Below are 13,478 nucleotides of genomic sequence, written 5' to 3' on the forward strand. Positions count from 1 at the left end.
CAGTGGACTTCACTATTTGTTTCCCATCATCACTTCTTCTCTTGTAAAACTTTTCTTATAAAACTGGGCATCCCTGTTCTGTGCTACGCAGCTTTCAGCTCCTTCCCAAAGCAGGTGTCACTCCCTTCTAACACTAATGCTGGACTCGGCCACATGACTTGCATTATCAAATGGGTGTGAGCAGCAGTAGTGAATGCCACTGCTTGGCTCAGCCATCATTCTTCTCCCTCCTCTTTGAAGCCAGGGAAGGGGACTGTTCCTTCATCCTGAGCCCTAGAATGAAATGAGGTGTAGAACAGAGCCCAAGATGACAAGCACACAGCCTGAAACAGTGAACAGTAAACCTGTGGTGTCGAGCACTGAAATGTGGGGCTATTTGTTACTGGAGCAGAACCCAGAGAAAGCTGACTGCTACAGAGTACTGGAAGGTATGTGGTAACATCATGAAAGAGAACATATCAGTCAGGGTGCTTTCATCTGCAAATACCAGGAATTGAACTCAAAGTGGCTGAAGAGAAAAAAAGGGGTAGGAATGTATATATTTCCCTGTTCACCTAGGTCTGAAAGAATAGCATTGTCTTTAAACATAGCCAGATAATAATAATAACAATACATAGATACATACATACGAACCCAGACTCTTACCATCTCTCAAGACTGCTTTTTTTTATCAGGCACAATTTTGTTACCAGATTGCTTTCAGCAACTCAAGAATTGTCACTCAGAGATCTAACTCTAGGCCTAGGGCTACAGCTCATTGGTAGAGCACTTGCCTAACTTGCCCAAGGCCCAGGGTTTGATCTAGTGGAAGGGAAACTCCCCTCCTGTTGGAAAGCCTTGAGATTACCTCAGACTGAATCCGCTAAAGTAGCAAGCATCAGGGGTAGGGATTCCTGCTCTGTTTGGACAGCCCTGCACTAGCCTCAGCTGAGCACAGCAGCTCACTAGAGTATGTGGACTAGGAAACATAGGAAGCTAAGTGCCCAGAATCATGAAAATCAATGCAGGAAAGCCTTATGCTTTAATATAGCTTATATTTTATTGCAATTATGGAAAATCCAGAAGTGTCCACCAGAAGTGAGAAAACAAAGCAAAGAGAAAAGAAATAACCATCACTCTGTTTTGCAGCCATCGCTTGAGACACGGCTTCAAACTCATTACGTAGCCATGTAGCACTCTGGATTTCTGATCCTCTGCCCCCACCTCTGGAGCGCTCAGGTGTCAGGCATGCACTGCCACACCCGTTTGGTTTAGGCAGTGCTGGGGATTGAATCCAGGGCTTCATGCGTGCAAACGCTGTACCAACTGAGCCTAGCCTCCGGCCTGTTCTGCCTGCTTAGAGTAATCCTTTGCTAGGAGAAAAATCAAAGTCATCCATGTTGGAATGAAGCTTCATTCTGAAAGGCTCGTTAGGTCCACAGTGATTTAATTCTGCGGCGATCCTTTACTTGAAACATTTCCTTTCACTGCATCATCTAGCTCTCATAAAGATGCATATTTTATAGATGATAAATTCTAGTTACAATTTTATGAACTGAACAGCATTTTTAAAGATTGTCAATACAAAAAAAATGTAGTTATTCTAGTAAAACAAAGGGCAGGGGAAAAGTAGTTGTGCTAAATTGAGGGCAGGGAGAGGACGATGCGCTGACCTGGGGGATGAAGGAACATTACAGGATAATCACTAGGAGCCACCTGGGACAACCACTTCCAATCCAGCTGTGATCTCGCAAGACAACGGAACTCAGTGGTAGGCAGCTGGACTTTGACATTAACATAGGAGCCAGGTTTACCCACAGCTGGCTCCCAGGCTGGCAAACAGCCTTACCGGAGGCAGTAAGTGGTGGCAGATATATTTAGCATTCCATCCCACAGAGGGGTTGTTTGCCAAAGTGGAGGCAGGAAAGGAAACCCTCATCTAGTTAAAACACCCATGTCAAATCCCTTAAATTATCCATATATGTGCATCACACCTTCAAGAGGTCTGTTTTCCCCCCAGTCTCAATACTGATCCAGTTAAGTTCCAGTTGACAGTTAAGGCACTGGAGTGGTGAATGTGCTCTTGATGGGGCCAAGGGGAGGTGGGCTGCCCAGGTTCAAGTCCTGTCTCTGCTGATGACTTATCACTCTGAGAAAGACTTAATCACCTTATGTTTCAATCCCTTCTCTGAAATGTGGCTGTGGCCAGGACTGCTAGAGTCCACCCGCACTGACTAGCACAGCCTTCCTTGCAAGTAGTTTGGGCTGGGCTCTCTGAGGAGGGGTGGAAAAGGTTAGGAACCCTTTAGGCAGAGAAGGCTGAGTACGGAGCGAGCGGGCAGTGTCTCCTCCATTCTTTACTTCCTACGTGTTCTGATCTTGTTATTGTTTGTGAGAGTGGCCAGTGCTCTCTGTATTTCCCCAAGACTCACTTCCTTTATTGTCAGCTTTTCAGTTTTAGCATCTGTATGCAAGAGCTGTGAGAAAGCTAAGGGGGACCCTATTCAAGAAAGCACCCAGCAGAGCGATGACTGGGTTAGACCAGTGATTAGCACCAGAGCAGATGCAGGGTGACTTCTACTCAAAAGAAAAAAGTCACACCTGGCTGCATCCTAAGATTTCTCAGGAACCTAGATTGGCACATGCCTCTCATTCCAGTATTCGGAAAGAGAAAGGCAGGAGAACTCAAAGTTGAGGCCAGCCTGGGCTACACGGTAAGATTCTGTCTCAAAAAATAGAAACTGTAAATAAACTGAAAAAATAAAATAAAATAATGCTCAGACCATCCTGAAAATTTGGATTTAACAGGTCTTGAGGGAAAGTTCTACAGATGATTTAAATTTTTTTATTCTTGTTTTTCGAGACAAGATCTATATAGCGTTGGCTGACCTGGAACTCACTATCTAGACCAGGTTGGCCTCAAACCAACAGAGATAGTGCCTGCCTCTGCCTCCTAAGTGCTGGAATTAAAGGCACATACCACTACACCTGGCTTGTACAAGATTTTATAGTTTTGGTTGTGAGCCTAGCCTGAGCTAGCCTAGGCTGAGCATCTCTCTAGCCCTGGCTTACAGATGGTTTTAAAATCCACCCAGTGTTGAAAACCACAGAATTAGAACAGAGGGTCTCTCCCCCAGCCTTGAGACAGTCATCTGTCTGCAGATGTTCTGGAATACTTAAACTGGGTAGGGGTGGAGGTGCCACTGGCATCTAGGGGGAAAAGGGCACCAGTGCTGCCAACATTGCAATGCACAACATAGCTACACAGCCAAGGCCCCAAATCCAGGGCTAGGGGGCAGTTCCCATCCTCGTGTGCCCAAGGACCCTGGTTCCTGCTCGCTCCTCTGGCTCTTCCTGCTCCGGGGTACCCTGGAAGAACACAGTGCCGACATTCTTAAATCCAAGTCTGGACTCAACCCAGCTGGCACCAGGCCCGGGAAGGGTCTCCTGCCTCACAGCTTCCCTTCAGTGCGTTGTTAACACCCGAATTACAATGCTCACTACACAAACGACAGTCACTTGGAAACGTGCCTCCCTGCTCTAGCGCTTGTTCATTTCTGGTTTCCTCCGCGCCAAGCTCTCTGTGTTATGGCAGGTAGGTGCTCCACAGATATTTATTACGTAGTGTGAATTAGATTTCATTTTTTATCGTGCTCCTGGGCATCTCCTGGAGAGATAATGAACACAAATGCCAGCAGAAGCCAGAGTGCTGTGGCTCCAGCTCCAATGGTGGCTGCTACCTGGGGACCTTGAGGACACTTGAAAATTCCTGTGCAGTAAGTGACAAGGGATTTGCAAAGATGCTCATGGAAAGAAGGTCTTGTATGTTGTGCTTTAGCTTTATTGTATGTGTATGAGTATTTCGCTGCATGTAAGCCTGTGTACCACATGTGTGCCCAGTGCCTACAGAGGTCAGAAGAGGGCACTAGATGCCCTAGAACTGGAGTACAAAAGTTTGTGAACCACCATGGGGGTGCTTGGAATGGAAGCTAAGTGCTCTGCAAGAACAACAAGTGCTCTTAACCACCCACCTCCATCTCTTTGAGACAGGGTCTCTCTCACCGTGCAGCCCAGGATGGCCTGGGACTCACTATGTGGATTAGGCTGGCCACAGATTCACACACATTTGCCTGCTTCTGCCTCCCAAGGGCTAGGGTCAAAGGCATGTGTCACCATGTCTGGGTTGGATCCCTGATTTCTAAGATTCTTTTTCATTAGTTAGCACAAGTGGGGAAATGGCTCATTTTGAAAGCTCAGCAGCAACTGAGGAATTCAGACCTCATCCTGGAAAAAATACAAGTCATTCAGTGAACAACAGACCTCATTACTTCAGGGATCAAATTAAGCAGAGGTCCTTGTGTGTATGTGACTTGACGTGTATGTGTACATGTGTGTGTCTTTGGGCATATATGTGCAACTCTGTGTGTCTTTGTGTGGTGTGTGGGTGTGGTGTGTATATGGTATGTATGTGTGTATGGTATGTATGGTCTGTGTGTGTGTGTGTGTGAAACCCAGGGCCTTGTGCATGCTTGGCAAGTGCTCTACCACTGAGCAACAGCCAATGATTTAAAAATCTAAATAAAAATCAAGGTTTTTTTTTTTTTTCCTATATGACACTCCTTTCAATATATAATCTTAATTTTTTACATTATACGATTTCTGGTTTTTTGAAACAGAATCTCTCTATTTAGTCTTCACTGTCCTGGAACTCACCATGTAAGACCAGGCTGGCCTGGAACTCACAGAGATCCACCTGCCTCTGCCTCCATGAGTGCTGGGATTAAAGGTGTGTTGGTATCTTATAATTTTTTTTTTAAAGACAGGGCTTTATACTGAGAATGACCTTGACCTCCTGATCCATCTGCCAGTTCTGTGAAGGAATACAGGTACAAGTCACCTGGCCTGATCCCATAATTTCAAATTTTTTTATGATCAGTTTTTGTCTGGCAAAATGGACAAAGTCAGTCAGGGGCTACTTATTCAATTTAATGTTCTCAACAGACTTGAGCAAAAATTGTGACACTGAGGCTAACAGTCTAACCTAAGGTATCTGGCCATTTAAAATGTGACTTGGGGTCTGGGGGACGGCTCAGGTGGCACTGTGCTGCCTGAGGAGGCTGTGGGACCTTGAGTCATACCCTCTGCACCTTTGGGAAATGTGTGGTGGGCGTACACCTGTGACCTTAGCACTGGGGAGACGGTGGAAAGTTGATCCCAAGAGCTTAGTGGCTGGCCAGTCTTAACCAATGGGTGAGGTTAGGGTTCAGTGAGAGGCCCTGCCTCAAATATATATATATATGAGTGATAATAAAGGAAGACACCTGACATCTCTGGCCTCTACAAGCTCGATCACACATGCAACCCTGACAATTAAAAAATGTGAAAACATGACTTGAAGACTAGCAAGACGGCTCAGGGAGTAAAAGTGCCTGCAGCCACCCACATGTGGCTGCCTGAGTTTGATCCTTGGGACCCACCATGTGGAGGGAGAGAACTTGCTTCCATAAGGGAAAGAGATCTAGATTTTAATGGCCAGTGGGAGTTTTCACTGTGTTGTATTATATTTTAAATGGGGATGAGCTGAGAAGTAAAAGAAAAGTCCAGTCGCATTCCCTGAGACACCATGGCCCTCTGACAGAGGACGGCCGCTAACAGCAAAAGAGTCAGGAAGCTCGCAGTTGAGACCAGCTGGGAAATCTTGTTGTCTAGCACATACAAGGGCACTGAGCTTAAGCCGCTTGATCAGAGAGGCAGACACAAAGACTGAGAAAAGGACTGAAAAGAAAAACTACTCAGACCAAGAATGTCTTTTCTGTGTTATTTCTGACAGGTTTCTGGGGTAGAACCAGTGTGTAGAGAGAGGAGGCCTAGTCTGTGCTCTAAAGGACCAGAGCCCAAGTATAACTGACCTGGAGTTTGGGTGCAGGGCATGAGCGAATTTCCTTATACCACAAAAAAAAGCCATTGTGAACATGACCTTGAGATTAGGCGTGGGTGGGGGAGATGGCTCAGGGGACAGCACATCCCCAGAACAAGCTGGCTATCCTGACTAACTGCATCAGCCAGCTCTGTGCTCAGCTTTGAGACCCTCCTTCAGTGAACAAGGAGAACTCCCGACCTCAGCCTCTGCACGTGGGCCCGCACACAGGCGGACATACATACACAGATGCATGCACACCAAACACACAAACACATACAAAAAAAAGTTAGGAATCAACTGTTCAGACTTACTGAGCCTTGAGCCACTCCTCTACAAATGGAATGGAGAAGAATTTCGTGAACGGCTCCCCTGCCCTCTTTGGATTCTGGCTGGTTACACGATCATGTTTGACGAGAAAAAGAATTAGGTCAGTTGTTATACTTCTGTTGCAAATTAACACAATTAAATCGTCGGCGTCACTGAATATTCATGACAGGAACAACTTACTTGTACAGCCACTCGGTCAGGAAATCGCAGGCAATAAATTTGGTTCTCTTCCTCTAAAGAGAGTAGAAAAAATTAAATTTTATTCTTACTTTGTCCACAGAGAGAGAGAGGTTAGTTGGTCAGATAAAATATACATGGGCCCATTATAAAGTTTAGAATATCTCAACAATGTGTATAATATAAAGCAATCTGAAAGTATATCTCTAGTCAACTTTGGATAAAGCATTTTCTGACAAAGGGGACTAAAAAGGCAATGAGTGCACTTAGTAGGTGCTTATTGTGTGTTTCTTTGACCTGTGTCTCAGAAGGCTGATTTTCGAAAAAAAAAAAAAAAAAGATTTGTTTTACGTGTATGTATTTTCCCTGCATGCATATATGTGCACCATGTCCTTGGTGTCATCGGACGTCACAAGAAGATATCAGATCCCTGAAACTGGGGTTATGGGTGGTTGAGCCATGTAGGCACTAGGTGCTGAACCCTCCCTGGTCCTCTGCAGAAGCAACGAGTGCTCTTAGCCACTGAGCCATCTCTCCGGCCCTGAAGAGGCTGATCTTATGGTTCACAACAGTTAGGAACGGTTGGGAAGGATTTTACTATCTAGGCCACGACTTGATTTGAGTTACGAGTGACTTATGAGAAAACCAGGTAGGATGTGTTCTGAGAGACATACCCTGGGATGGTGTCTGGCTGCCATTGTGCAAGCATCATCAACTAGGGCGCTAGGTGATTGTGACCTCATTCTGTGTGGTTAGCTGTTGGGCCGCTGGATGAAGCACGGGTGGCATGGAGGCTGACTGAAGCCCTGGCACTGGGCTGCATTGTGTTTGTTGACTCCCTCAGTCTACTCAGAGCCACAGCTGGACTTCAGATCTAGGTGTTACTTTCAAGGGTGGAGGGGAAGTGACGAAAGTAAAACTGCAAAGCACTGAAAGGCGGAAGCCAAGCAGTCGGATCCCGCTAGCTCTACCTAGTTCCCATACTGCACCCCATGTCTTACCAGAAACCGTATGCTCCCATAGTTATCAGTTAGGCCAAAAACGATTTCCTGGGTTTCTGAGTAGAAAGGGCCACCTATGGGACGCTTTTCTGCCCTGTGAGGCAGAAATGGACATGGATGTCCGTGAACACTCTACTTCCCGGCTTCTCCTGCCTGCTGTCCTCTGACTTTCCCTGCTGCTTCCAGTCTGGAACACAGCTGTGGGCCTGGAAGTGGAGCAAGCAGTCCCTTCAAGCCCTGAGACCAAAACCCACACATTCAGCCTGGCATGGTGACGCATGCTTGTAACCCCAGCCTTAGGAAGGCAGAGGGCAGAAAGATGAGGAATTTGAAGCCACAGTCAGAGACATAGTGACTTTGAGGCCAGCCTGGGCAACAGGAAAGCATGCCTCAAACAAACCAAACACACAAAAATCCACAGATAACAGACGTTGGTGCAGGAGTTGGGAGGAGCTGGGGCCTTTGCTAATTGTCTTAAGCCACTGGGCCAGCTTGGGCCTGCACTATCCCGATCTTGATGCGTGAGGCAAAATAAACTCCACTGGATTTACTGCCACTTTTCTTATCGTTACATGCAGTCAAATATAGTCCTTAGCTAGGAAGTCACAGGGGAAAACATTCTAGGGTACTGAGTCAAGCTGTGCTGAGAAGGCAGAGCAGCAGGTACCCCGTCTCCTGTTTCTACTTGAACTTCCTTCTCACGACCTAAAAGAAGCATGGGCTCCTGTCAGAGAACTGTTAAGGGGACAGAGAGATGGAGGTTTCCTTTCTGGTTTGTTGTACAGCAGTTTCCTCTGAATTCCTTTACACATGTTCCTTAGCGCTCAGCTAGGCGGGCTAGCTGGAAGGAGACCTCCACACATAGGATTAAGGAACTGAACAGGTCTCGGGAAGCTTCTGAGACCGACAAGGTTCCCAGGGGCCCTCCCCAGGCAGACAGGTGGTAACAATCCCTATGGAGGAGACTTCTGTAGCTGCCTGCTCCTGGTCCAGGAGGCTCCGGAAACACAGATATGTGAGGTGTGACCCAAGCCACAGTGGGCTTTCCAGTGGGTGCAGCCTTTGAGTCATCCACTGGCCTATAAGCAGCCTCAATAAACTCACAGACTCACCAACCTAGACTCAGGTGGCATGATTCCTTTTGTTGGGCATTGGTGCCAATTTGGAGTAAAATGGTCATTTGTTCACATCACCACAGGAAAAGTCAGAGAACTTCTGACAGAGACTACAAACCAAGTCAGTCTGGAGCTGCTGGTTGCCATATTGGTAGCCCTCCCAGGAATGCAAAGTATTCTGGAAATTTTCTCTGTCCCTCTAGATCTACCCTGCTCTGTCATGGGGCTGTGGGGGGTGGGGACTGGCTTAATGGCTCAAGTCACCCATCTTCCCTTACCAACCACCTGGGGCTAGCCAACAAACAGAATCAGCAGGAGACACAGGGAGATGGAAGGAAGGGGTTGAATTGAACCCTCCTGGAGATTCCTCTGCTAGTATCCTAACCAACTCTATCAGGATATGGCCATATTTAGAAATAGGACTGGTGCGGTGGAATCAACTAATCCAAAATAGCCCTACCTAGAAAAGACAACCCAGGTATCATCAGCAAGATGCCTGATCACTCTGTACTAGACCTAATCCAGACACCCTAGATCTCAGGACCCGAAGGGTGCATGCATGAGTCCTCTCTCTCTCTCTCTCTCTCTCTCTCTCTCTCTCTCTCTCTCTCTCCTCTCTCACCATCCACATTGGTGGTGTGCACAGGATAAAACTCAGAGCTCACAGTCTTATATCAGGGACTTTTTTCTTTTTCTTTTTTTCTTTTTTCTTTCAATCTCCAATCCAGACTATGCTGGGTTAATTATTGTTTACAAAAGAGGAAGTTTTAACTATGAGTTTTCAGTTGTCCAATCCCATGCATCCTAAACTGCTCCAGGAAGCCTTCCCACTCACACGAAGCCTTCTCCGCTAAGGAAAGGCTCTCCTGCCTTTTCCTGATGAACCCCATCTCAGCATCTCAGCAAGTAATAATCCACAGGTAGTGTGTGTCCCCCTTCAAACGACAAGCCTTGGGGAGCAGGGTGGACACATGCCCTTTCTACCCAGACTTCATCGAGTGCTCTGTGTGGAACAGGGGATCCACGAGGGCTGGATAAATGAGCGAACCCATGCAGGAACAGTTCCAGGGTCAAAGCAAGAAAGGCTCAGGAACAAGGATGTGGGCATTTCAAACTAAGAATGATGAGTATAATTCTGCATACATTTCCTCCACTTCCATAATTTTTTTTCTCTCTCTCTTCTCTTTTTGAGAAAACCAGCTCTGCAGCAGAGGTTATACAGCCTCCAACTTCTGGTGCCTTTTCTCAGTCCCCCAACGGCTGAGATTACAAATGTCCACTGCCTTGCGTGGTTTGCGTGGTGCTGGGAACCAAGTCCAGCGCTTCAAGTGTAAGAAAAGCTCTCCACCAAGGGAGCTATGCCCCAGCCCACCGCAATATTTTTTTTTTTTAATGAGAAACTTCCTTCTGATTTCTTTTTGCTTCTTCCCTTACAAACTGCCAATTTGGTCTTGTAATCCTACAGAAGGTTGACAGGATTGCTGTGAAACTGATGGTCACTGAAAAGCAAAGTGCTGCTTGGGGTTTTTAAAGGAAGCTTTATCGTGGCTGTTAGTGAGGAAAACACAGTGGTGCCTGAATTGCTAGAGATTGTTTGCTGTCTTTTACTTCGAAGCCAACAGCTTTTATAAAGAAAATGAAACACAGCCAGCCAAGGGAATAAAATGAAAAGGACTAAATCTTAGAAAGGGTCTGTTTGCTTGACATACAATTTTTTTTTGTTAGTTCTCTGAGAATTTCCTAAGTGTATTTTGATCACAGTCACCCTCCTCTGCCCATTCCTCCCAGATCTGCCCCATGCCCCTTTTCCCACCTTCCCAACTTTGCATCCTCTTGTGTGTGTGCCAGTAATGTTATTTTGTTTTTTGCTTTTTAAAGACTATGTGTGCAAAGGACCCTCCAAAAGCTATCTTAAAAGAAGAAAATACTTGTTATAACAATGCAAATATGTAACCAAGCATGAATTGCAGCCTAATGGCTCAAACAATGGAGCAACTGTAAGATGGTTGACTCTCCCTCTTCCCACACACCACGCTTGTCCACTTGGCATTTACCACACTGATTAGTGACAAAGATTCTATGCAGAGAATGCAGCCTCGCTCGCCCTGTTACATAGACTTTAACGTAGCCATATGAAGTTTGTGAACAGATTTATTTGCTTTTGGTGCAAAGAAAGTATGGGAGATGATATTTTCCTTCAGTTCTGGGCAGGCATGGACGTGCCCTGCATACCCAGACATGAAGAACAGTGGGGTATTGTTCAGCTGTTGTTTAGTTTAAAAATTATCTGCTGGGGAGCTGAAAGGGAGAAGGAAAGGCAACTGAAAAGCTGTGGTGAGTGAAGAGATAAGAGAGGAAGCAATAGAAAAAGGAAAGCGCAAGCCTGAAGACGCTTGGGCTGCCAGGCTGATGAAGCATGGGCAGAGACAATGAAGCCTTGACTGTTAAAAGGCATGAGTGTAATATTTGTGCAAATCGAGCAAATGGGCAACTGCAAAGTTAAAACATATTATTTTTGTTGTTGGTTGGTTGGTTTTGAGACTGTACAGTGAGCTATCTTTCCAGGCTGCAGATCCTAAAAACAGAACAAAAATCTATAGTTGAAGGTGGATGTGGTAGTGGACGCCAGAAACTGAAAATTGAGAGAACACAGAAGACCAAGGACATCTTCAGTTACACATGGGACTGGAGGCCAGCCTAGGACAGGTACGGGAGACCCTGTCTCAAAACACACACACACATGCACACACACACACACAAAAGTAAAGTTGAAAAGAAATGTAAAGGTAAAAAGTTAAAGAGCCAGGGTCAAGGGATAAGGTATATGTCATCCTAAGTCTACAATTTATTTTGAGGTGAATCCAAAGTAACGCACTGGACAGAAAGAGAGAGGAACCGATGGGTTAGTTGGTTGATACACGGAAAGCAAATGAAACAAAGCATGCAACTGTAACAGCTATGTGGTGGGTTTGAAAAAAGCAGCCATGAGAAGATGGGAGGGAAAATGTTGTTTAAAAAACTCACAACTTTCAAAGAGAGAAAAGGCACACATCAACATGAGATCAATCCATAGAGTAGTCTATATCAATTTTTATGCTGAGCACACACACAGGAGATAGACTAAAGGGCTGAAGGCTGGAAAGAGAAATGACTAACATTTCAGAACAACAAAATCTGGTTTAAATGAGTTCACATAATTCTATCCCCAAAGCCAAGACATCACAGCTGGCCTTGGTGTGAGCAGCTGCAATTCCAGCGTTCAGGAGGCGGAGGCATGAGGAGTGTCAGTTTGAGGTCAGCCGGGGCTCCATAGTGATGGCCTCTCTTTAAAAAGATGTTCACCAACAGAGAATTAATAAAGTAAACACGGTGCATATGCGCAATGTGGAACTGTTTTCAGACGATAGGAAAAAGGAAGTACGTTGTTTGCAGGAAGGTGAGTACAACGGGAGATGATCATATTAGGCAGGTTAGGTCAACTTTTCAGACAAATATCTCATGTTTACCCTCATATGTGGAGTTCAGGTTAAACACACATGCATAACATGAAAACAGCAGCAAGAGTATTTGGGAAGAGGAAGGGGTCCAGCAGGAGGTTGGGGGAGGTGAGAGGAGATAAGAGGGTGGAATGTGGTCTAACTATTAAAAGAACATACCATAATGAAACATCATTTTATCAGTGAGTAAGCACTGATAAAAGAACATTTTTTTTTTTTTCTAAATATGTCACCGAGGTTCTTAAGCTGTGCTGGAGGATCTCTCCACAGGCTTCTCACCTCAAAAAAAAAAAAAAAAAAAAAAAGTATTATTCTCTATGTAAGTTATTTTAAATGGGGTTTTCTGACACTCTTTGGAAAAGCCCTCAAAGCTTGTATTTCCTCCAGGAAATACAGGAATCAGAACTCTGCATAAATAACAATGCCCTTCTGGTTGAAACAAAGTCATCTAAGTCTGTGCTGGTTTGTATTGCTAAGTATATAAACATTCAACTTTTATTAAGAATCGATTACAGTAAAGTGCCAGGACAATGTTGAGTGCCTAAAATATTTTCAGGGGTGTGCTGATGGGAAGAATTCCCAAGTGACGTTTACAAAGCATCCATTAAGCCAGCTCTGCTCAATGTAGCTGCTCAATTACATTCTAATTAAGTTCTGATCTCCCGTGCTCCAATTAAGACAATCCAAAGGCACAGCTAGATATCAAGGGACCACTTTAGAACATCAGGCCAACTGGCGTGTCTCATCTTTTCAGGTACTTACATGTCTCCTATTTAATCTCTTCCCGAGGAATACAAGCCAGTCCACAGTAGGACAGGCATGAGGTGGTAGCTCTTCAACCCCTCTTTGGAGGGCTCTTGTAACAATCACCAGTTGATTTCCTGCCTTAAAATCATTTCCTTTTCCAGCTCATACAGACTCTGACCAGGGAAGGCAACTCTAAAGACATGAGACCAGGAGGGCCACGGTGACCACAGATTGTGTAAAGAAGGACACAGAACAGATGAAGGGGGAGGAGGTCCTCCCCTATCAGTGGACTCAGAAAGGGGAAGGGAAGAGATGAGGGAGGGAGGGTGGGATTGGGAGGGAATGAGGGAGTGGGATACAGCTGGGATACAGAGTTAATAAAATGTAACTAATAATAAAAATTAAAATAAAAAAAAAGCTGAATCAAAGGGGGAAAAAAAGAAGGACACAGAACTCTATTTTGTGGGTAATAAGTCCTTTGCCAAGATCAAGACTCCGGGCAAACCTGGCTGCACTGTATCATCTCCAGCACATCCAGGGGTCTGGACAGTCCTTCAAGGCCTGCTCTTTGCATCAAGTCCTGGGTAAAAAGAAGCTTTGGCAGAAGCTCTCATGGTGCACCTGTATAGATCCATCTCCATATGCCTGCCCCATTCTGAGTTGATTGTCTCTCTCAACCTGGACCCAGCTTCCTGCCTGCTCTGGCTTTTCATGT

At 45.4% G+C, this 13,478-nt stretch overlaps 1 protein-coding gene across 1 annotated transcript in view; it reads right to left on the minus strand.

The window, feature by feature from the left end:
* Nucleotides 1-13,478, minus strand: part of Iqck (IQ motif containing K) — a 105,741-nt gene that overhangs the window by 58,354 nt on the left and 33,909 nt on the right. The window contains exons 5-6 of the mRNA XM_055627377.1: nt 6,407-6,459; nt 6,211-6,288 (exon numbers count right to left, since the gene is read on the minus strand). Coding sequence (XP_055483352.1) covers nt 6,211-6,288; nt 6,407-6,459 — 131 coding nt within the window. The remainder of the gene's footprint in view (nt 1-6,210; nt 6,289-6,406; nt 6,460-13,478) is intronic.

Source organism: Psammomys obesus, unplaced genomic scaffold (assembly GCF_907164565.1).
Source record: "Psammomys obesus unplaced genomic scaffold, mPsaObe1.curated_primary_1811, whole genome shotgun sequence".
NCBI classification, from domain to species: domain Eukaryota; kingdom Metazoa; phylum Chordata; class Mammalia; order Rodentia; family Muridae; genus Psammomys; species Psammomys obesus.